At 45.7% G+C, this 25,432-nt stretch overlaps 1 protein-coding gene across 1 annotated transcript in view; it reads right to left on the bottom strand.

Moving 5' to 3' along the window:
* Nucleotides 1–51: 51 nt before the first annotated feature.
* The window catches only part of LOC124720181 (protein AF-17-like), a gene marked incomplete at its 3' end in the record, with an annotated part of 86,895 nt that continues 61,514 nt past the window's right edge, over nt 52–25,432 (bottom strand). Inside the window, exons 9-13 of the mRNA XM_047245506.1 lie at nt 22,447–22,821; nt 9,987–10,173; nt 7,153–7,315; nt 3,829–3,978; nt 52–224 (exon numbers count right to left, since the gene is read on the bottom strand). Of these exons, the coding sequence (XP_047101462.1) occupies nt 52–224; nt 3,829–3,978; nt 7,153–7,315; nt 9,987–10,173; nt 22,447–22,821 (1,048 nt within the window). The remainder of the gene's footprint in view (nt 225–3,828; nt 3,979–7,152; nt 7,316–9,986; nt 10,174–22,446; nt 22,822–25,432) is intronic.

Raw genomic sequence — 25,432 nt, 5'->3', positions numbered from 1 at the left:
CTGGGGCTGCGGGTACGGCTCCGGGGGCAGACCGTTCTCCACGATGCCCGGGTGCGCGGGCGGCGGCCCCGGCGACGGACCGGGCGCGGGCGACGGCCCGGCGTGCGCGTGCTGGTGCTGGTGGTGGTGCGAGTGCTGCGGCGCCAGGTAGCTGTTGTTGTGGCGAGGCGCCGGCGCGGGCGTCGCCCCCACCGCCCCGCCGTGCTGCGGGTGCACGTTGTTCACTGCGGGCAGAAGGCGCGGCGGTACAGAGCGAGCCGCCACGTCGCGGAGCGCGGCCGCCACCTCCGGGAGACGGCGAACTGGGTACTTCCGTAAACGCGCACAGTACTGCGCGACTCGAGTTTATCCTCGCGTTTACGGTGCTCGAATAACTTCCGGGGATGCGGCCGGGGGAGGTAGTCGATGACAGCCGATAATTCGAGAGGGGCACACCCTGTCATTTTCGAGGCAAAACTGTAAAGAGTACGGACCCTGCGAGAGCCCCGTCGGGACGGACCGCGAATAGGGACCCTACTCGCAGCGACCCTTATCTACGGGACGATAGCCGTCACGGTCCCGATCGACTTCGAGGGGTACACTCTCGGCAAACTGTCATCCTACGGAAGAAAACGACACGGAGACTTCCGTACTTCCAGCTAACGAGATAGTGTATCTAAGAATGCGGTAGAGATTAAATTAGCAAGTAAACCAGTAAATAGAGATGGAGGTTTCTGCTTAAATTCTGTACAGAACACTTACTCGCTGCAGTTTTGCCTCAAAAGTTACACGGTGCGTATCTGTCGAAATATCGGCATTTGAAACAGTCACCCGGCCGCATTCCCGTAAGTTATTCGAGCAGATAACACTTCACGGTACGGACCCACTCCTCTCGAGTGTCAGTACCTTCTTACAGGACCAGAGAGGGGTAGGTCAGAGCAGATTAAAAAGGAAGGGCAGGATGCTCAAAGCTGAGGTCGAGAGGAGAGGACGAGGGGCACGAGGTAAAATATGTGAGTGTGTGCTGAAAAGTAATGCCTCCAAACTCTCTTGTGAAAAATCTTAAAGCTATTTAAATAATACAACAATCTTTATTAACATTCTGTATCATCATTCTTCACGTCTACATATTTATTTCTCAACACACCGATGACGAACTCATTTCCTAACAGTCAGAGACCAGTTTGTCGATATTGTCACTGTACGACATTTCACTCTGTCGAAGGAGACACGATCTCACCTCCACTCGCCGACTTTGTTACTACTGAAGTCCCCGTACGAGTTCTTTAAGTTTTGCAGACAGGTGACAGGATGTTAGACGACAGTGACCCCGAGGTGTCGGATCGGTGCAGAATATGTGTACGGCCCGGCACTGTCGTACCGAAGGAGACAGTGCTCCGTGTGTGGACGAAGTTTACTGCAGTCAGAGACCCGATTACAGCACATCACACCACACACTACAATTCGGACCCCGACTAGTGTTACGGGTTCGCAACTAGTGTCGGTGAAGTGGGAGAGTCTGCCGAATAATATGCGGCACGACCGATACCGACGACAGAAAAAAATTTCGGAGGCATTTCTTTTGAGTGTGCCTTCGTAGTACACTGGTAAGCACTGAGCCTGCTTCCACCCACAGGCTGAAAAGTACAAGCAGGTTACAGGAAGGGAATAGTGCAGTTAAAAACTACAAGAAAAGGAGGTGGAAGTAAAAATACAATTGAGAAATAATAAATAAAAAAATGTATAAAAAGACAATGAAAGGAAAGAATATCTGCAGATATTAGGAAACAGAAGTCTACAATTGTGTACAAAAAATTAGAGAGAAAATTACAGAAAGAAGGATAGCGTTCTACGGACACATCAAAGTGCCCGAGCAGTTTGGAAAATTATAAGCCAACCCAAAGTGGCTCAGTGAAGTTTTTGGGTGGGGTAAAGTTTAAGTCGAGGAGTGTGTCGCACGAGGACGTGTCGGAGGGCGAGTCACATCTTCGGAGTCCGGGGGAGCCGGTACGTCGTGGGAGGACATGGCGACAAATGAAACGGTAGTTAAATACAGTGCGGGGTAACATGGATGCTAAACATCTGCACGTATATACCTCATAAGGGTGCAAAACCTGGGCACCAACTTTCTTAACGAGCAATGGCGGCTGGCTGTCATTCCGATCCCGAATCGTTCACCAGTTTCCACATATACGTAATCTGTACACTGGCACGTACCATATATTTCGGCACAAATTTACGGTATATATAACCGGTGCATCCACCAGATCTAGTCTAGTTCAGAAATGGACAGTACCTTTCCCAGATCTACCCGAGCCGTAACTTAAACTCCCGTTCACCGTCGGGAGCACGCCCAGTGGCCGATACCGTCACGCCCGGTCTGTTTGCGAGATAAGCTCGTCAACACTGTCACACGTCTGTGGCAGCTATTAAATGCACGAGAAGTTCCGCAACAGTCAAAATGTTCTCTACTGCTACTTCTCGAGGCCTCACTCCACCCGGCTAGGTAAAAGTATCCCCGGGTTACCGGCTGTCACCTATTTCCAACTCGTCTGCCTCTCGATGCCGGGACAAACTCCCCCTACTCCGCAGACAGACTCGCCGCTCCTCTGTCGAGTGCCGACTAGGGTACGACGTACACCCGCACCGTCAATTGGAATCGCCCGCGACTGTACGAAACTGTGTCGTGTACCGTGTCGGAGCTCCGACTACCTCTAACTGATTTCCCAAAGTGAAGAGTACGCCCCATACCCTCATCCGTAGAGATATTCTGCCACCTCTACAACTGGCGCAATATCCTCGTCTGTCAGTGCGGGTGTGACTTTCTGTACATCTGTCCGTCCCCTCCTATTTCAGCTCACTACGAGATCCGTTCAGGTTCTAAGGTATCGTCCTTTTTTTTTACAAATTATTAGAAACTAGTGTCATTTCTCGGTGCCGTCACACACACTTTATACAGTATTGGTGCCACAATTCTGCAGCTGCTACAAACGTGCCTTTAGTTAGGAACCCATTTTCACCACCAGAAGACTGCCAATGTAACAGTGGCCCAAATCGACGACGTACTGCCAGCAAGAGGAGCTCGAAGTTGCTACACGCCAGGTCGAGTATACGAGGAACACAAGAAACCACTGGACAATCATTTTTTCGAAGGAATCCCCAGGCCGCATTCACTTAACGTGCTGCTGTACCGTTCAGACGAAAGAGCAAACAAGCAGCTTCTTTCGGCTGTTTTGCTAGCTATTTTTTCTAAAAACTTTTCTTGTGAAGTATTTCAGTATCTCGAAAAGTGGCCCAGGTGCAGAAAAAAATTGAATCCACAGACAAGTGCGAGTGACAGCGACACTTTTTCAGAGAGTCTACCGACGGTCCCCACCCACCGACCCACAGACTGTGGACACCACAGACCCGGTAGTCGCAGTGACGACAGTCCCGGCGGTCGACCGACGCGGCACGTCAACATCGGCCGACGCACTCTCGGTATGCCGGGACTGTGGACTGCCGAAAGGGACGGGAAACCGCAGCCGTCACTTTTTCCGAGGACGTGAAGCTCAGCCATACGGATTACTGACGACGGTATCCTCGAGACTAATATTTCGGAAGTCGGACGGCCCCCTGTCGGACCTCCGGACAGGGACTACTCGAGAGGAAGTCGTCACTGGGAAAAAGAAACTAGCATTCTCGACGTCGGAGCTCTCGACATTATACCTGTCAGGCAGGTACGTAGTTCGGACAATAGTCCGTAGTCGGATACGGTGGAAATCGACGAGGACTCGCGGCTAGTCTACCGGCTCTGGGACAGCGGCGGCACTGACAGCGGCAGCGACCGCGAGCTGTGTGCGTCCTCACCCTGCGCCGGTGGCTGCGAAGCGAGCGGGATGGCGAGGCGGGCGTTGACGGCCAGCAGGTGGTCGCGGCGCTGCAGCAGCGAGCTCACGTGCTCCTCCAGGCGCAGGTTCTCGGCACGCAGCTGGTGCAGGCACGACAGCAGGCTGGCGACTGCAACACAACACAACACTCCCCGTCACATCTCCACGTAGTCGGGCGCCGGAGGTTACGTGGCAGACAATTTCGTACCGTCGCCGAAGAAACGGTACGGCCCGACCCACTTTATTCTTTAACAGTTACGTGGTATTCGTGTCCTTTTCTTTACACTAAACCGGTTCTCGTATCTGAAACTACATTAGCATTTTGTAAGGTAGAATAATGGAAAATGAAAGGGATACAAAGAAATGACAAACTGCAAATGCAGATTTAAAAAACGAAACGGACAAAACTGAGAAACTATAAATACGTGTGACGGAATAGCCGACCGGTCCTCCTCAATACTGCCCACAGAAGCACACGAAAGGAACTCTATGTTCATTTCTCAGTTTGGAGGGAAGGACACGAAGTGGTAAGTTAGAGACACTGGGAGATGACAGGGAGGAAAACTGTTCCCGATTCCTTCCCGAAGAACGAGCTGACTGTTCCCAAAGCTAGGACAGTTTCCAGTTTCTTAATGTGCATTTAGTGCCGGTACTAGAAGTTTTACCTCCTGCCAGTACATACTGGCCGACTGTTTCGTCTCGTAACTTCTACTTTGAAAAGACATCTGTGCTCCTCACCGGTACGAGGCACGTACCTGTGTGATTCTGCACCGGAATGAAGTCGACAGTGTGAACTGTAAAAATGCTTCGTGATACACTAAATAAGTGACTGCTTCAGAAAACTGTTTTATTTTTACTGAACTGTCAGTCGCAGCCCTCACGGTGCCGTCCTTTACGGACGGTATACACTAAAAAAGATGCACCGCGAAGGAATTATCTGAATCGGACGGAAATTGGTATATGTGATATACACGTGTAGACGAATACGTGATACAGTTTCAGAAACACTGGACGATTTATTGAAGAGAAAGAACTTCGCAAATTGAGCTAGTCAATAATGCATTCACCCTGGTCCTTATGCAAGCAGGTATTCGGTTTGGCATTAATTAACAGAGAAGCCAGATGTCCTCCTGGGGGTTATCGTGACAAATGCTGTTCAACTGGCATTTTAGAACATCAAAATTCTCAGCCGGTCGGAGAATGGTGCCCTCAATACGTCAAACATTCTCGAACGGGAAGAGACCCGGCGACCTCGACGGCCGGTCTAGGCTTCGGCAAGCGGGAAGGCGAGCAGCCTTTGTACTTTTTGTCTGCCCCAGTGTTTCAGTGTTAAATAATGAAATACTGCAACTGTTACATATCTCTTCACACTTACAAAAACATCGAAGAACAGCACGTACGCACACATTACATGTAAGACTTACGTAAATATTTGCACTCGACAACGAGAATAAATTCTCGAGAAGCACCACACTGAGCAGGAAAAAATATGTAACTGGTACAGTGCTATTATTCTTAAATAGAGACTGACCCAACAGCAGGCTTCTTGAAAACATCGATTACGATTAATAAAATTAAATAAAACACTTCTACTTCACAGACAGTTTTGTGTTCCAGTTACATCAGCTTGTAAACACAGTAGAAATTCAGATAGTCATTATTGGATTACAAACAATATGCTGACGAATATTTTGATGCCTATTCTATACATACATCATACGTAAACTATGAAATTGCAAGAGGGGATAATATAAGGAACCTTTACTGCTCAAAAAGCCCACATTTTACATTCTCTGCCATACAACACCATTTTTCTGACGTCCCTAGAATAGCGTAAAAGCGAGTTTCCACTGTATACAGATACAGAAGCCAATTACAAGACACCTGCCTACAAGTATGATCCGAGAGTAGCAAACTGGTGACCGGTAGTCGTACGTGCAGACGACACGAAACACCCGACCTGCTATCAAGTAAGGGCAAACCTGCAAAGAGTGCGGCCCATACAATGCAAAAAGGGAAGAGACACAGTAACGTGTGACTCGGTAAGGCTTTCCTGTGGAAACGGTTTTTTCATTTAACAACTGTTGTCCATATTTTTTAAAATTAGGAAAAAATTTCAAGCTCTTGAAGTGTATCAAAACTGCTTCCCTGAGGAACTTAATAACAGATATCCAGATGTCGATCTGTGTGTCCCACTTCGTATCTGCACTATTTAAAATGAAAACCGAGAAATATTTCATCCAAGTGCCACAACCTATATTACAATCTGTGAAAGGCTTTTCCCACAGTCAGTTGTAAACACTGAATATTTTGATCTCGTATAACTGCGACTTGCAAGGTACCGAGCTCACACTATTGTGCAGCCAACTGTGTTCTTCAGTTCCACCGAGAGGAGCACGACGAGTGCCCGTTCTGCCTACTCGATAGTATTTTGACAAGTTACTGTGTTACGTTTTCGACCGCACGTAGTCGAGTAGATATTGTAATATAGTTTCCCCGTGTTTTATTATCCCGCTCTTTCTTTCTGTTTCAAAAAAGATTGTTCGACGGTGACCCTCGTAATGACAGATTCGAATACAGACGAACTGAGAAGCAGTGGATATGTTGCACAACGGTTACACAAAAATAAACTACATACTTCTATCTCCAGAAACTAAATCAAAAGGTAAACGATGTGGATCTGAGTACCAGGAGTGAGTCTGGACTCGCAGCTGATACGGGATGCACACAGAGAGCACCATCACGAGTGATTTACTCGCTACACAAATTGACTATTCTGTGTCGGTAAGAAACAATTTCACTCTTCGTATTAAGCTTTCTTCCACTCTACTTAACTTACAGAAATATATCACGATGCAACTCTTCGAGTGTGAAAACAGTGTTTATCTGAAAAAATGTTACACTGGCCACATTTCAAAGAATTAAAAATATTAATTGGTTCCACTCGATGAAAAAATAGTCAAAGACATTAATTTTCTCAGAGACTCTAACAATGATTGTGGAACAAAGAACAGAAATAATATATATTTAGAATATATTAGACTAAGTAAGTTCCAAAATAGGTTGAAATAAACTGGCATAAAGCTCTACAATGAACTGTTTCTATCAGTGAAAGACGTGCCATACAATTGCTTCGGGTGCTACGTAAGGGGCCAGATGCATGTATCAGGTAGAAGAGTTCTATAATAGGGAGGTAAACTAAAATTAACATTTAATTTTTAATGCAAAATACAACTGCAACGTCTACTTATTTTTAATCTGAAACCTTATCAACCTGCACTACATACACAGTCAGAGTACTCACTGTCGAAGTGCTGGGCCTGCTCCATGAGGAACTGGCTGCCCTGCTCCCACTGCCGCTCCAGCAGCTGGTCCAGGCTCTGCGGCACCGTGCCCGGAGCTGCCGCCGCCGCCGCCCCGCCGCCGCCGCCTCCCGGCTGCCCGTTCGCCGCCGCCGCCGACCGCGCCTGCGTCGGACACATGCAGTGCCGCCGTGATTCTCGTCGTCGAACTCCGTGCGCACGCCGAGAGTATCGCATTGCAAATTTTTCACAATAAAGGATGGCAGCCAAAAACAGTTGCAGGATAGAATTTTTTTATTAAAATTCTTGACCAAGGTTTCGGTACATATAAACATACCTTCATCAGAAGTACATTTCCTGAATAGAAAGACACATTCATTAGAAAAGCCATATCAACGAAAGTGAGAAACAGAAGCTTAAATAACGGTGAAATTGCTAAAGTAATACAGGCACACAATCTTTAGTACTTACTAAAATTACATCATGCACTGGAGAATAATGAAACAATTATGCCAAAAGGCGTCGTCAGTAATTAAAATATCATCTCCATTACTGACGACGCCTTTTGGCATAATTGTTTCATTATTCTCCAGTGCATGATGTAATTTTAGTAAGTACTAAAGATTGTGTGCCTGTATTACTTTAGCAATTTCACCGTTATTTAAGCTTCTGTTTCTCACTTTTGTTGATATGGCTTTTCTAATGAATGTGTCTTTCTATTCAGGAAATGTACTTCTGATGAAGGTATGTTTATATGTACCGAAACCTTGGTCAAGAATTTTAATAAAAAAAATTCTATCCTGCAACTGTTTTTGGCTGCCATCCTTTATTGTGAAGAATTTTAACAGTTGCTGCTGCAGCCATGTTTAAAATCTTGAAATTGCAAATTTTATTTCCCGCCTACTGCCACATCCTCGGAGGTCACGTAACGGTACACGACCGACTTCGGAATTGCCGTACCGGGACCTCACCGGTGTGTGTCGGCGAAATGCCTACTCGCAGTTACGCGAGTGGCCCGAAGACTTCTCGAGTAATACGACCGAGTCCAGTTGTCGTCAGGTGTAGGAGTAACTTTGGGCTTGTCCCAGGGAGGTGTGTCTGGACCCTCGCCGTAAATGTCGTATATTAATGGCCTCGCAGACAATATTAATAATGAAATCGGACTTTTTGCAGACGGTGCAGTTTTCTACAGTGATGTACTGCTGAAAGAAGCCCTCTAGTGGCACCACTAAATTGACACCAGTCCCGTCTCTGGCAGTACGGTGTAATACCGCTCGATCGTCAATTAAACGAGAAGCGGCAGCTGTAAGAGAGCTCCGAATGTGTGGTACTAGCCACAAGTCTCTTTTGCAGAGCTAGCTACAGAACGTACCTGCCAGCAGACTTAAACCCGAGAAACCACCCTCACCGACAGGAGACGAGCCTCTTCTGTACGGTAGGAGTTGTAAACGGAGTGAGGTTTGGCAGAAGCTTCCCCCAGAAAATTCTCGCCTTATTACCGATACTACAAAATGGGTAAACAGTTTCAGTCTTCCGAGGAAACTACAGACAGACTGGAATCGATTCCGTGTGGGCTAGAAGGTGTGGTGACTGTCCGTACCGTCGTGGGTCAGAGAACATCCAGTCGTGCAACTACGGGGTCATCGCGCAAACTACAGAGCAATTCACCGAGGAGAGATTATTATGAAAATTTCCCGGTGGACTCGATGGACTGCGTCTAGTGAACAAGATCAGGGGACTAGTTAAAACACCTAGATATTCAGTTATAAAATATATGAGTGCGTGGTTTTTATAATATGTTTGTTTCTGTACTACATATTTAATAAGAGTTTATATAAAAATTTAAAATCACGAGATAAACCAAATAAATAATAATAGTATGTAGTGTCTTCTTTTGGACATATCCAAAACAGCAGACACCATTCTGATCCGGCAGTCATTACGAATTAAGAGACACAAAGAAATTACAGATATCGGCTGCACGCGGGCACCAATTGGAATCGACGGGTTAAACTGAAAATTTGTCTCGAAGAACAATTCGAACCCGGGCGTCCCGCTTTCTGGGCGGCCGCCCTGACCTAAACGCCGTCCAGAATCGGTGGTCGTCGCAACTGCACGGACTACACTAGCACACCTCCCGTCAGACCCAAATTCTCAACTGAAACAGTGTCTGCCCTTTTGGACGTGTCCGAAAGAACAGACACCTCATATATACATAATTAAGACGAGACTGCCAACGATCTCTTTAATGCAGACGCACACCGGGCTTAAATTCTTGCGAGAATCGGCGAAATGGCACGGGTAATAAGGATAATGGGCAAGGGGTACTACTTTAGTAGCGAGCAGATAAGTCGAGAATTTGAATCTGGCAGGAGGTGTACTACAGTAATCTGTGTAGTTGCGATGACCACTGTGTCCGGACGGCTCAGTGGCCAGAGCATCTGCCTTTTAAGCAGGAGACCCAGGTTCAAACTACGGTGTGGCACTAATTTTCAACGTTTCATACCGATTTCAATGGACGCCCACTTGAAGACATCAATTTCACAATATACTTAAGTATTTACAAGAGAGTAACACAATCAATGAAACCAAAAGGCTTTAAAGGATCACAGAAAATATTAACTGGCAGTACATTATTACGATGTAATATTTGGCAAGCGAATGCACAAATATCATTCTCAGTCGAGTAACCTTTCTGAAATTCGAACTGTGACACGCTAAGTAAATAGTCTACTTAAATGTCGAACCCGATGCGGGTACTTTCATTCGCAGACTGTTAACTTTCTACTAGCATTTTAGAGCACCTCCGGCGAGGCAGGGCGGGGCGAGTACTCACCGAAGCGATGACCCTTGAGTGCAGCGGCGGCCCCACCAGCGACGAGTTGCTCGAGTCGGCCGGTGCGTACGCGTTGCCGTGCGCCTCCAGCTCCGCCGACAGCGTGTCCGACATCTTCTGCGCCATCGTCGAAGCGGGGTTCAGCTGGTTGCCCAGCATGTGCGGCGCCGACACTCCATTCTGGAAACTGTTAGCGGTACGAGTCGTCAGAGTTCGACGTCTACTTGAAACCTCGGGAACACTCGGTGTTACGACGAGCCGAAATGCGAGGCTCGGCTGTACATTTGGCAAATCTCCGGTTCGATAGTGGATAACGTACCGGTGCCATTTCTCGATAAAATGCATTTTCAGTGCTCCCACGTTCTCGGTACTCCACAGTGCGCCCCTGGGCCCGTTCCGAGTGTCAAATCGGGGAGAAAGTGTTTCGAACATTCGCCACTAGACGGTGCGCGGTGTCTACACGGAGCAGTGCTTCCCGAAGGAGTTCCGAGTGCCGCACATCGAGGTCTCCCACATTTAGCCCGGGATAATTCCGAGAGGTGACACGCGAGTATTCGCCGACGGGCCCAGTTTTTTCAGCTGCGACAGAGATTTTGTGATCGAAGAGAAACGTAAGTGAGGCCTCTCGGCTGTGAGATTTACACGAGATTGTTTGCCCAGATACAGCTGTAAACTGGAAGTGTGTAATACCAGTGCCTACGACAGACCTTTTAAAGTTGCTGCTGAAACATTGCTGTCAATGCAGGTGCACAAGATCTGCAAATGCAGTACGATCAAATTGCCTCGTACTCGTCTATCTGAAATAGCTAAATAAAAAGCTGTACTCTGAAACACGAGGAAGGAAAAATGTGAACGTATTCGCCACAGGAACAGACACGGCGGATGTCTACCGCGCCGTGTCTCATCTGAGGACCGGTCGTGTTTGTCAGTTATGAAACGGGAAGACCTGTTGACGGTGCTGCCATTTCTACTTAAACGGCACTGGTAGCTTTACATTAAACTTTGCAACACATGATGCCAATAATGGAGTTGTGTACGAAACAGAAGTCAATAGCGAGACTTTTTTGTTCTATTTACTTATGTTATTCTCTTGCAAAAAGTTTAAAAGAAATGAGATGTGCTTTTTGTTGATTACAGTTGTACTAGAAGGTGCATTTGAAATGGTCTCAGAAAGTAAATGAAATAAGAGCAAAAAACAAAATACCTTTCCTTGTCTTCAAAGTAATCACTATTCACAACGACAAATTTCCAAAATCAGTTATAAAGTTGTCAGAAAACGTTTCTCACAGAATCGCTGCGAACACTGAGCTCCCCCGTCGTCGGATATCCGCTAGGACTGCACGCTGGACTTTCTCGGTCAGTGTGAGGTTGCCACATTTGGTGGCGGCAGACCCCTTTTTGTTTCCTGCATCAAACTGCCCCCACACGTGACTGCAGTGTTTCTAGCAATTCTGTGAGGAGAATTTCCCGAATAGTTCCGACAGCTTCGCAACCGATATTAGAAGCATGTTGTAGCTAATGGTGGTTACTTTTGACAGTCAAGTATTTTGTTCGTACCTCTCGATTCCTTTATTTTCTGAGACCTCTAACCAAACTCTTCTGATGCACCTTGTAATTAAAATATTGCTGCTTTATTTCTGTACTTGTATTATTAAAAATGAATGTAAAGCCTCTGCGTTAATGGCATTTGAAATAGAAACTTTCTTATTGACGTTTAGAACCGGTCAGTTCTCTGGTACGGCACTTAGAATGTTCTTAACGAATTATTTATTCTCTCATTTGTCTCATTATTTTTTGCTGTGACGAGGTGGGTGACAGACTCGGAATTCTGGGGTATCAGAATAGTTTCTCAATTTTTTTTGACAGATATTCACTGTGTGTTTTTTTTTAATCCTCGTCAAAAATGTGAGATTTAGCACTCGGAACCCTTTCTATTTCCACTCTTCAACTGTACTCACAGGAGTGTCGATTACACAGAGCAAACTTTAGTAAGGTAATACAATTTGTCAAATGTTTAAAACTTTTAGTTCCCAGTGTATTACTGAAATGTATAAGGTTTATTCTTTATAGCAGAGGTACAAATGACATGACCACAAAAGAAGAATAAATAAGTCCTCCTAAGACACAGAAAAGAAATTCAAGTAAGCAGGGTACAATCCTCAGTTGTACGAGCGTAAAGTAGAAGACGGATCACAGAAGGCCTTTGAGACTTGTGTATGCACACTGTGTCGTTTGTGGGAATAATTGAATTGTTACATATCTTCGCAGCTGCATCATACAGGTCCCGAGGAACATTCTCCTTCCTGCGTCTCACGTTAAGTGGTGGCTGGTTTGTTCGGAAGTTGCCTAAGTTTGCATCAAATATAAGTTACTGCCACTGTGACACATTACTCGTTTCACACTCTAGCAAAACGCTGGGTACCAGTGAGCCATGTATTACAAAGTTTCGAAGACCAGTATGTGCCGAACCCCTTCGTATTGCTACAGTAACAATTTAGTACACAGAAAGAGTTTCATTATAATACAGACAGAGGATTTAACCAGTCATTCTTACCAAACTAAGTCCAAACGGAAATTTTAATTTTTATTAATTTAATTTAAATTAAACTTTAATACGTGGTGCAACAGGATATACAACAGGATGTACTCTCAACTGCGACTCACACAATACAGATGTCGAGTCTCGTGACAACCCTGTCACGTAGAGTTTCTGTGCGACTTTTGACTGAGAAAGAGTGAAGGCAATTATTTCATTTACAATGTTTAATGGCAAAAGATCACATATTCCTACAGGAGGCATACTGGTCAAAACGAGAAGAAAAGTTCCTGTAATTATATGTCTGGAAAACTATATCGACTGAGATACGGGCAATTGAGGATGTGCAATACACAGCCCGAATTTTATTTGCAGACGAGGCAAGATTCACACGAGACGGCACAGTAAATTACCACTATACGCACGTGTGGGCAGTCATAAATCCTCGTGCCGTCAATCGCAGTCGAGACGTCGCAAAAGCTTCGGTATCGACGTAGGGGACAAACTGTTGGTGACGTACTTCACCGGACAGATTGACTGGCACCGATTTCTGCACAACAAATTACCACCGCTACCGGGGAAAATCGCTCTTGCAGGAAGACGACTGCGGATCACGCGCGACAGTGTGTCACTCCATCTGTGAGGGACTATCTCACTGCTCCGTTCCGCGAAAGACGGATCGCTCGAGGTGATCCGATAGCACGGCCTTCCCGTTTGCAACCTCGAATCTGTCAGATTTCTGGATACGGGGACGTTTAAAGGCACCAGTGTACGCACGACCCATCAACAGATACCTTACGGAAGCATGTGACCGGTGCGATCAGAACAGATTCGGACGTATTCCGAAGAGTTCGTGATTCACGGCAAGTGAGGGCCAGAAGACATGAGGCACTGCCTGTAGCGTCTTCTCCTATGTGAGACGCGTGGGAACGAGAGGACGTATCGGCATATATCTTGACACTTATCAATTTGTAGACATATCGTTGTAGACTAATACTATCTCCTTTAGGAAAAGGTGACAAGTCTCTTTCAAACTGCCTGTATATTCTATAAACCACTACAAAGAGCACGGAAGGGGTTGGTTGCCACTGCACAACATATCCAGATTACCTTCCAATCTATTCACAGGAAGGAGGACTGCTGAACGTTCGCCGTAACGAGTCTCGTCTCACGTTTGCAATCTCTTTGGGAGTGATACACCTGGAGCTGAAGTCCATTTCTAATTTCTCTTCAGTTTCGTAACTTCTTAAGCCAGCTTTGGCGGGATGGTCTGCACGTATCACCGAATGTCCTCCGATTTGGGTGAAGCCCTCTCTCGAGTGTCAGACGCACTCGTCACCGTTCGTGTCGTCGCCCTACGTATACGTTGGACATCCCCCGACGGTCCTACTCGGTACAGGTTACGCACGTTCGGGTAGTAATTTTCCGAGCTACCTCGTTTGTTTGGCACGGCGATTCGTCCCCGCCTGTCGAGTTTTTGACTTCAGCTAATAATATCTTTATTTTCTCTCTCTAATTTTTTGCCATATTTTCAATACTGTTATGCAAGTAATATGTGGTGCACATTCTGATATTCCAAAAACACAATTCAGCTTTGCCGCCATTTACATTTATTGTTCAGGCATTCATTTCACCTACGCCAATTCTAAGAGTATTGTCAGTAGCTATTTTTGCTATAAATCACTTTAACTAAGAGTTACAGTTAAATGAAGTTAACACTTTAGTTCAATATGTGCAAAACTTTGTGACATAATCACCTTAATCCCATATAGCGACATACTATTTGAAAACTAACAGTTCCACCGTCCCTTAAATGCATTTTAAATTACCTAAAACTAGTTACCTTTAAAATAATTAAACTTTTAAGTTCGTACGAAGCCTAATTTTCTATCACCAATGTATGTTGTAACCAATGTTACACAGCAAATCTGAACTACTAACCTTTGTTACCTTAATTTTCCAGTTAATATCACATACAGTACAAATTCATTAACTAACAAATAATTTCACATAATTTAGCCTAATTTGCAATACATATAAATGACGACCCCCCATTAACCATGGACCTTGCCGTTAGTGGGGAGGCTTGCGTGCCTCAGCGATACAGATGGCCGTACCATAGGTGCAACCACAACGGAGGGGTATCTGTTGAGAGGCCAGACAAACATGTGGTTCCTGAAGAGGGGCAGCAGCCTTTTCAGTAGTTGCAGGGGCAATAGTCTGGATGATTGACTGATCTGGCCTTGTAACATTAACCAAAACGGCCTTGCTGTGCTGGTACTGCGAACGGCTGAAAGGAAGGGGAAACTACAGCCGTAATTTTTCCCGAGGACATGCAGCTTTACTGTATGATTAAATGATGATGGCGTCCTCTTGGGTAAAATATTCCGGAGGTAAAATAGTCCCCCATTCGGATCTCCGGGCGGGGACTACTCAAGAGGACGTAGTTATCAGGAGAAAGAAAACTGGCATTTTACGGATCGGAGCATGGAATGTCAGATCCCTTAATCGGGCAGGTAGGTTAGAAAATTTAAAAAGGGAAATGGATAGGTTAAAGTTATATATAGTGCGAATTAGTGAAGTTCGGTGGCAGGTGGAACAAGACTTTTGGTCAGGTGATTACAGGGTTATAAATACAAAATCAAATAGGGGTAATGCAGGAGTAGGTTTAATAACGAATAAAAAAAAATAGGAGTGCGGGTTAGCTAATACAAACAGCATAGTGAACGCATTATTGTGGCCAAGATAGACACAAAGCCCATGCCTACTACGGTAGTACAAGTTTATATGCCAACTAGCTCTGCAGATGATGAAGAAATTGATGAAATGTATGACGAGATAAAAGAAATTATTCAGGTAGTGAAGGGAGACGAAAATTTAATAGTCATGGGTGACTGGAATTCGTCAGTAGGAAAAGGGAGAGAAGGAAACTTAGTAGGTGAATATGGATTGGGGGGAAGAAATGAAAGAGGAAGCCGCCTTGTAGAATTTTGCACAGAGCATAACTTAATCATAGCTAACACTTGGTTCAAGAATCATGAAAGAAGGCTGTATACATGGAAGAAGCCTGGAGATACTGACAGGTTTCAGATAGATTATATAATGGTAAGACAGAGATTTAGGAACCAGGTTTTAAATTGTAAGACATTTCCAGGGGCAGATGTGGATTCTGACAACAATCTATTGGTTATGAACTGCAGATTGAAACTGAAGAAACTGCAAAAAGGCGGGAATTTAAGGAGATGGGACCTGGATAAATTGAAAGAACCGGAGGTTGTAGAGAGTTTCAGGGAGAGCATAAGGGAACAATTGACAGGAATGGGGGAAAGAAATACAGTAGAAGAAGAATGGGTAGCTCTGAGGGATGAAGTAGTGAAGGTAGCAGAGGATCAAGTAGGTAAAAAGACGAGGGCTAATAGAAATCCTTGGGTAACGGAAGAAATATTGAATTTAATTGATGAAAGGAGAAAATATAAAAATGCAGTAAATGAAGCAGGCAAAAAGGAATACAAACGTCTCAAAAATGAGATCGACAGGAAGCGCAAAATGGCTAAGCAGGGATGGCTAGAGGACAATTGTAAGGATGTAGAGGCTTGTCTCACTAGGGGTAAGGTAGATACTGCCTACAGGAAAATTAAAGAGACCTTTGGAGAGAAGAGAACCACTTGTATGAATATCAAGAGCTCAGATGGAAACCCAGTTCTAAGCAAAGAAGGGAAAGCAGAAAGGTGGAAGGAGTATATAGAGGGTTTATACAAGGGCGATGTACTTGAGGACAATATTATGGAAATGGAAGAGGATGTAGATGAAGATGAAATGGGAGATAAGATAATGCGTGAAGAGTTTGACAGAGCACTGAAAGACCTGAGTCGAAACAAAGCCCCAGGAGTAGACAACATTCCATTAGAGCTACTGATGGCCTTGGGAGAGCCAGTTATGACAAAACTCTACCATCTGGTGAGCAAGATGTATGAGACAGGTGAAATACCCACAGACTTCAAGAAGAATATAATAATTCCAATCCCAAAGAAAGCAGGTGTTGACAGATGTGAAAATTACCGAACTATCAGTTTAATAAGTCACAGCTGCAAAATACTAACGCGAATTCTTTACAGACGAATGGAAAAACTGGTGAAGCGGACCTCGGGGAAGATCAGTTTGGATTCCGTAGAAATGTTGGAACGTGAGGCAATACTAACCTTACGACTTATCTTAGAAGAAAGATTAAGGAAAGGCAAACCTACGTTTCTAGCATTTGTAGACTTAGAGAAAGCTTTTGACAACGTTAACTGGAATACTCTCTTTCAAATTCTGAAGGTGGCAGGGGTAAAATACAGGGAGTGAAAGGCTATTTACAATTTGTACAGAAACCAGATGGCAGTTATAAGTGTTGAAGGACATGAAAGGGAAGCAGTGGTTGGGAAAGGAGTGCGACAGGGTTGTAGCCTCTCCACGATGCTATTCAATCTGTATATTGAGCAAGCAGTAAAGGAAACAAAAGAAAAATTCGGAGTAGGTATTAAAATCCATGGAGAAGAAATAAAAACTTTGAGGTTCGCCGATGACATTGTAATTCTGTCAGAGACAGCAAAGGACTTGGAAGAGCAGTTGAACGGAATGGACAGTGTCTTGAAAGGAGGATATAAGATGAACATCAACAAAAGCAAAACGAGGATAATGGAATGTAGTCACATTAAATCGGGTGATGCTGAGGGGATTAGATTAGGAAATGAGACACTTAAAGTAGTAAAGGAGTTTTGCTATTTGGGGAGCAAAATAACTGATGATGGTCGAAGTAGAGAGGATATAAAATGTAGACTGGCAATGGCAAGGAAAGCGTTTCTGAAGAAGAGAAATTTGTTAACATCGAGTACAGATTTAAGTGTCAGGAAGTCATTTCTGAAAGTATTTGTATGGAGTGTAGCCATGTATGGAAGTGAAACATGGACGATAAATAGTTTGAACAAGAAGAGAATAGAAGGTTTCGAAATGTGGTGCTACAGAAGAATGCTGAAGATTAGATGGGTAGATCACATAACTAATGAGGAGGTATTGAATAGGATTGGGGAGAAGAGAAGTTTGTGGCACAACTTGACTAAAAGAACGGTTCGGTTGGTAGGACATGTTTTGAGGCATCAAGGGATCACAAATTTAGCATTGGAGGGCAGCGTGGAGGGTAAAAATCGTAGAGGGAGACCAAGAGATGAATACACTAAGCAGATTCAGAAGGATGTAGGTTGCAGTAGGTACTGGGAGATGAAGAAGCTTGCACAGGATAGAGTAGCATGGAGAGCTGCATCAAACCAGTCTCAGGACTGAAGACCACAACACAACAAAAACATAAATGACGAGAGTCACATCCTGTAAAAATGTTAGTGTCCACATATTTTTCTAAATTTCTCATCATCTACATTTTCTATCAGCCAAAACAACACTAGCTTTTGTAGTTCATCTAAAATAGTAACATCCAAGCTATCTAATTTTTAAAGCATAATCTACTTTACATAATAAGTTTTTTCAAGTCTGCCCGTAAGCACACGGATATCACTCAAAATTGGCAGTTCGCAATCTGAAAGATTACAAGTAAGGCCTGCATCCAGTGCACTCTGAGTGCACACGGCCGTGCACATTCTTTAAGTAAAATACGCTAACAGACAACTGTGTAGCTCTTTAATACTGACATTTAATAACTTTCGAGCAATTGCAATAATTCAATTGAACTGTGCACGATCGACAGGAAGTGCGGAATGCTACTGTCGTCAGAACTAGTGATTGCCGGACACGGTGTTTCTCCTAATGGCTCAAATTAAATGAATTACTGATGTGTAATGCAATATCATAAATGCGAACTGTGGTATTTTTATGTAAATATGAGCTTCGTTTTGTGCCACAATGGAACAATGAACTTCACCACTGTATTTGTAAGTGCCAGTCTGTTTTTGTGCGCTGAGGTATTTTCATAGTTGACAAGCTGGTCACCATTGCTAACAATCAAACGTAACGAAGAATAAATGTGCGTGTTGGTGCAAACTGAACGAGGTGTCGTGTACATCCCACACTCGTTCAGACTTTCACGTTTGCAACTGTAACATTACAAGCAGCCGGTTTCACTGCCACAGGACTGACCGAATACGACAGATCGGTTACGGGCCGACGTGTCTGTTGGGGGCGGCCAACTTTATCTGTGTGTGGCTGCCATTCACATACCGTGCTCTCAAAAAACGAAAACAGTTTCGAGCAATGTTATTATCCTTCGGGATTTTGACCGACAGGTCCAAACTCGGTACATCTTTTATCGAACTGTTTGCTAGTATTTCACCGCTACTACGAGGTTTCGGTACTCACATTATTACGCCGTGTTGTCGGGACAGAGAGTAGAAGCGTACGGCAACCCACTAGTGACGTCCGTCAGCCACACACAAAGCTAACAGCCGTACTGCGCCCACACCCCCGGGGAGCGGGACAGTACGTCGTACGCCGAGAGAATGAGGTCCATACTGTACCGTTACAGAATGACTGCGTTTTCCCAGTCCTGCAGCCTCCTTCACCTACAACTGAGCAGATGCGAACGAGTGTACAAATCGTGACAGCGATCACTTTAACGGTGACCGAACAGGGCGATTGCGACGCAAACTGGCGCGAGTGGTGACGAGTGTGGTGCGCTGCCTGATTCGCAGTTTCCTGCAGCCCAGTTCTCCAGATTTGGGGTTCGCCAAAATAGGCATATTGTACAAATGTACAGAGTTGTGGGCAAAAATAACTGGTAAAATATTCCTAAGAGAAAGTGAGAAAATGAGATCTGTCCCACTCAACTGTAAGAAAAACAGAACCCGAGTAAAGATCTCTACCGGCCAATGCTTTTTACGACGAGTCGTCAACTGAAATACGAGGATATTCATTCTCAAACCGTCAGACGGTATAGGGTGACACATTTTTTGAAGCGGCAATATTTTTACGAGGGGCGACAAATGAAAACCGTAACGACGGTTACATTCAAAACTAATCACCGCACGCATCGAGGCGTTCGTTCCACTGAGAGACGTGACGATCAATTCCCGTTTCGTAGAATGCGGTCGGTCGCTGACAGATCTATAACCGCACCCACTCTAGCATTTCTTCGTCCGACCAAAACTCGCGTCCATCCATGTCTTTCTTTAAATCGCCAAATATGTCACAATCGCACAGCGAAACATCTGGGCTATACGGTGACGACGCAGTGTTTCCCGACCGAATCATCGAAGCGTAGCATCCGAGACAGCAGGCACCCTCCGCTCGTCGAGTTCCTCGAGCGTGAACTGTGACCGGCATGCCGTAAAGTCTAAATCTACGGTAATGCAGTTGGACGGAATCGTCCCGTCGCACAATAATGTCCCCACACTGATGATCCGATGAAGGCTACACTTCAGTGATTTGAGTAACAAAAACTAACATTCTCCGTATAGCCCGAATTGTTCACCACATGATTTTCACGTCTCGGGCAACTCTAAGAAAAGTACGGGTGAACGCCGGTTCAGTCAGACGAGGAACTGCAGACCGCTTTCCAAGAAACAGGAATCGATTGTCTTATCCTGCAGTCCACAATGCGTCTATAAGATATTTGTGTTTCTGCAGGTAGGTACACACGTATTTAGTGTAACAAGCAGAACACAATTCGTTCTTAGTAACATATCTGAATATGCCTCACCAATTGCCTATCCACTAATAGTAAAACCCATTATGTGTCACATACACAGGTGATCCTTCAGTCTAGATAAGAGCAGTTGATCCAGTAAGGGATTAATTACGTGAGTTACTACACCGGCAATTTGTAGAATGAGGAAGCAATAAATAAAATTGCGAACAAATCAGGAAAGTGGATTAAAAGTGCAGGGAGGAGAAAGAAAATTTTACACATTTGCTAATGACTTTTACACTGCGGGACAGGGGCAGGGGCAGAGGGGTGGGAGGGGGGGGAGGGGGGGAAGGGGTGGGGAGAAGGGAACAGAGTAACGCAGCACCCTCGAGAAAAAGGTTCGGTGGCACCAGGTACAATATGTGCACACTAAGACGTCGTAGTGTCGGGGATTCACCAGTCGCGGCTATCGGAGACCAAACGGTGCTCGGGAGGCCAGCCGTGGTCCCTCAAGTTTCGACTCTGCCGACAGTAACGGTGCAGAGTTTAGAGGCAAACAGTGTTTGCGACATTCGTTCCACAGTACGCCCGTGCCCTGCGTACGAGTGCACACTCCCGTCAGGCAGCTTCGGCCACCGGCGGCGTCTCACCACTTTCGACAGTGGACCATTCCCGCACCCTCAGACCGGGTACCTGACGTCCGTGCAGTGCAGACGCACACAGAGTTCTACGTACTGCGCGAACGGCGCCGGTCGACCGGATGTCGTCCGGGGACACGGCACGGGCACGTGTCGCGACTGCCGAGTCGGCACAGATCGGTGGGAAGTGTCTGCTCACGGCAGTATCGAGATCGTCCGTGCCTCCGGCAACTCTCCCGCCGAGCGCACCTACTGTGGCGTCACGAAACAGTCGGTCAGAGCCCGGAACGGTGTTCTGTCATTTACAGGTACGAGAACGGGTTCGAACGGTACGCGAGTTGCTGACGTACGCGTGTAGGACGCAGACCTGGCTGGCGACCTATTCCGGACTACGTTCGCCCGCGACCGGGGCTTCACTGTGTGGGGAGCTGTCAGTTACAGCTCGTGGCCACATCCGGTGTTTCTCTAGTGCCCACTACCGTACAGAGCTCCCGCTTCTCCTGCCGCCGTCATTTCTTCAAACGGAAGGTGACGGGCTCTACCGGTGGGAAGAGGAACGTCCGCATACGGCTGCCGAACTGTGACGTGCTCTCTGCGGTGTAAGACGGCTGCGAGATCGGCAGATCTCTCGCCGGTAGCCTACGAGCTGCAGTGTAGCGAGAACTTTCTCGTACTCCGGGGCCCGAGAGAACTGTCGCCGAACCGCGACGGGAGGTGCGACGGACTCCGGACAGTCTATCGCGGTCTGCCGTTCGGGACTTTTGTGACCGTCTACTCACCTGCCTCGCTGCCGGAGGGGGTTACACTGTGCACCGACTACACTGTTCGGGTACACTTCACCGTGACGTGTGTTTCGACAGATCCGAATTTGCTACATTTCACTCCTACAGTGACGAAACTACCCGTCTCTTCACTCGTAATAAAGTGACTCTGTCCTCGAAGCTCTCACATTTTTTTTCCGGACTGGGAAGTCTCGAAAACAGGTAACGAGTTGAATGAAAATTGCTTATACAATTAACAATAACAGAAATGTACTCAAATTGAATCTAAGAAGTAGATTAGAAAATGAGACACTAAAAGTAGTATAATTTTACAACTCGGCAGCTAAATAAGATGTGACAGGTACAAAACGCTTACTACCGTTAGCGAGGAAAGCTCTTCTCGAGAAAGTAATCTGTTACTGTTAAATATACATTTAAGAGTTAGGAAGTCTCTTTTTGAAGGAATCGGTGTGGAATATAGTGTCGTACATAACTGAAATACGGACTGTAAGCAGTTGAAACAATAACAGAATAAAACTATTTGAAATGAGGACTACAGAACGACTCGATAAAGCTAAGAAAAAAATTTACAGCACAACTTCACTAAAAGAAGGGGTTGGGCAATGAACAACGGTCAATTTGGCAATGAAATTCAGTCTCCTGGGGAGTGACAATTCTAAGGGAGAGACCGAGCCTCGACTGGGTACGAGTGGACGTAGGTCGGAGTAGTTGTGCACAGCTGAAGAAACACTCAAAGAATACTTTAGATGGGAGAGTGCACGGAATCACTCTTTACACCGAGTACCGAAAAAAGGCAAACCCTTATGACCGCCTGCCAGAAATAACCGCACGCCCCGCACTCCGGAGGCAGAGGCTCCTCCCCTCCCGCACGCAGCAGCAGTGTCCTACTCACGGCTTGACGTCCCGCTCGTCCTTCTCCCGGCGGGCACGACTGACGCCGGCGACGGGAAGGGCCGCCTTGGCGGCGGCGGCACTGCTGACGGTGCAGGACCTGCGCGACGACGAGGCGGCGGGCGCCGACTGCGCGCTTTCCGACCCGGGGCTGCTCGGCGGGGACTCCTTGACGGGCAGAGGGGGAGGGGTGGGATCGCCGCCCCCGCGCCGGCTCTTGGTAACGGGGGCCACCGTGGGGGCGGACGGGAGACTGCTGCTCCCGCCCATCCCGCGGCGCGGTTTCCCGCTGCGATTTACGGCGACCGGCGCCGCCGACTTCGTGTCGACCGGTGGGGTCGAGGCGGACGTCCCCGGCTTCTCCGTCGACTGCGACCTGCACGGGAGGCACATACTTCGTTACACGTGCTCTACTGTGACGAGGTATCGATAGGGACAGGAAAAAATAGTTTTATTTTATGGGCAAGTTCAGTGTTAGCTTTTGCCAAAGTTGGTATAAATTTTTGCGAAATTGGGTGTTAATTATTGCAGAGTTTGGTGCTACTTTTTGTCACATTAACCTCCATTCTTTTTTGCCAAATTCTCAGTTGTTTTATTTGGTCTATTTCTGAGATACTTTTTCCTTTTCCGTGTTATTTTTCTCCGGTTTTAGTGCTTTTCCCAATTTCAGTGTTTTTTCCAATTTCAGTGTCATTTTTTGCCGAATTATGAGTTATTTTCTGCCAAATTCTGAGTTTCTTTAATGTGTCAAATTTGATTTTTTTTCTAATTCAGTGCTACTTTTTCCCTAACTCAGCGTTATTCTTTGCCAAATTTTGTGTTATTTTTTGTTGAATTTGATGTTACTTCTTGCCAGAGTTAATGTGTTTTATTACCAAAGTCGGTTAATTTTGTCAATTTTGGTGACCTTTTCCTCAGTTTCATTGCCACATACTTTTTTTTTTTTTTTTTTTTTTTTTTTTTTTTTTTTTTGAACCTCAGCCTTGAGAGGAAAGAGAAGAGAAAATGCAACTTTAGTGTTCAATAACTACCGGTTACGAATATTGTTTGGTTGTCATCATTAGTTTTATAACAATTTTGTATGGGAAAAATGACATATTTAACGATATTGCATAAAAATCTCTTATTTCGTGATATTTCAGTAAAAACTATCAATTTCGCATTATCTTTTTCATGAAATTTTTCTGTCCCTAAGTATCGGAGCGATTATATGCGAGACAATTGCGCAGCAATACAGTTTACATAATTTCAAATAGGCCACAGTGGCTATTCTCGATGTGACCTCAAACTTAATAATACAATATTGGATGATATATTGTCATGAGAGATGCTATCACAGTGTAATTTTTAAAATTTTACTGTAGCAGTCTCGCACCAGAGCAAGTTGGTACCATCGTATCTGTTTTCATACGATTGTCGATATTATTCTAATTTGTTTTTCTTTCTTTATTTGATCTCGTTTTACAAATGGCACATACATAACAGTTTCACACATTAGCTAATTTCCATTTGAGCAGGAATTCATAAAATATGATTGTTAACACTGTAATTTCCTGATTACAATAGTCTAATTTGTTTATCTTGAAATAATTTTTATAAAGAGATACCAAGAATTTATATTTTGTAAAGAAGACATGTAGTTAAAATTTTAGTGAGCAAATAGTTGTTTGTTTATAAAGTGATATAGCTCAGTGAAAAGCACTCATTCTTCTCTTCTCAGTAAACATCCTACTTTTTACAAAAATGTCTGAGCCCAACGCGTGGCTCATGTTCCCGCCATCACGTATTTTACACCCCGTTTTTAACGTACTTCCACCTCACTACATTAATTTAACTTACTACTGTCAATGGGTTGCTGCTTTGCCTGAGCGTGAGTGGCGTTTGCAGCGTGTATCGATATATCCCCTCTCGTAGTATCTCTGCTCGACTGCTATTAGTTCCCGGCTGTTGTCTGCCGTAAGGTGTTCGGGTCTGCCAGTCAGATGCAACGCGTCTGGTGCACAGTCTGGACCTGCCAGTCGGGGAGATGCAATGCGGCACCAGTGCAGTCGGGTCGGTGCAGCAATGAGGTCTGCGTCGACACGGCTCAACCGACCGTTGCTGCCACCCGTCACTCGAGCCGGATCTTTGGTCAGTCGCCCTACCAGACGACGTGTTTCGGCTCACCGATCGTTCACGAGTCGGCCGTGTGTGTGTGCACATCGACTCACTTTTTGTCTTTGTGCGTGCTTAGCTACTGTCGGGTATCGTTCAGGCCTTCGTGCAAGTGTTTGTCAGATTCCAATGACGACCATTTTAGGTGTTGTCGGCATTCCGAGTGAGTCGGTCGAATGCTGTGGACCGCGGAAGTTGTCTCCGTGCGGTGCAGTCGGCTGAGTCCGCAGGCAGTCCCTGTGCAGTGTCGGAGCACATGTGGAGCTGTCCGATCGCTACGAGCTTCGTGGCGCTCCGACTCGGGACGTCAAAGTCGACTAGTGGTTTCGTGTACCTGAGCCACGTCCATTCGCGTTACGTGGTTTGTTTCGGTGGTTCACTATTGGGGAGGTTTCCCTGTGAGCGACGCCGAGTCTTTGTATTGCTGAAACTTAGCCGCCATGTGGTGGAACTAACTATATCGGCTGACTACAATTCGAGTGCACCGGCGGAATTTTCCGCCTTGTGGCCGTTAGTGTTCCAGTTACCTGCCCCGGTCAGGCAGTGTCCTTTCCTCACCTGTTGTCGCTGTCCGACACGGTGGGTAGTTCGACAGCTTAATACGTATACATATTTGATTGTGGATAATAGTGCCCGTATCATTTTGTGTTTGAATTCTCACGTACTGATTGGTGGCAAGTCACTCGTCTGTCGGTCGGTCCGTGGCTGTCACTCGGTCGTGTTCCGACGGATCACCACCTGTCTCACCGACGTGAACGAGGGCAGACCGATCCCCTGGAGGCTTCCGAGTGCTGTTGTCTCTACTGTCTTCCTCAGTGGCGTTGAATTGTCTG

The sequence above is a fragment of the Schistocerca piceifrons genome, chromosome 11 (genome assembly GCF_021461385.2).
Source record: "Schistocerca piceifrons isolate TAMUIC-IGC-003096 chromosome 11, iqSchPice1.1, whole genome shotgun sequence".
Lineage (NCBI taxonomy): Eukaryota > Metazoa > Arthropoda > Insecta > Orthoptera > Acrididae > Schistocerca > Schistocerca piceifrons.
This window is presented reverse-complemented; position numbering and strand designations above follow the sequence as displayed.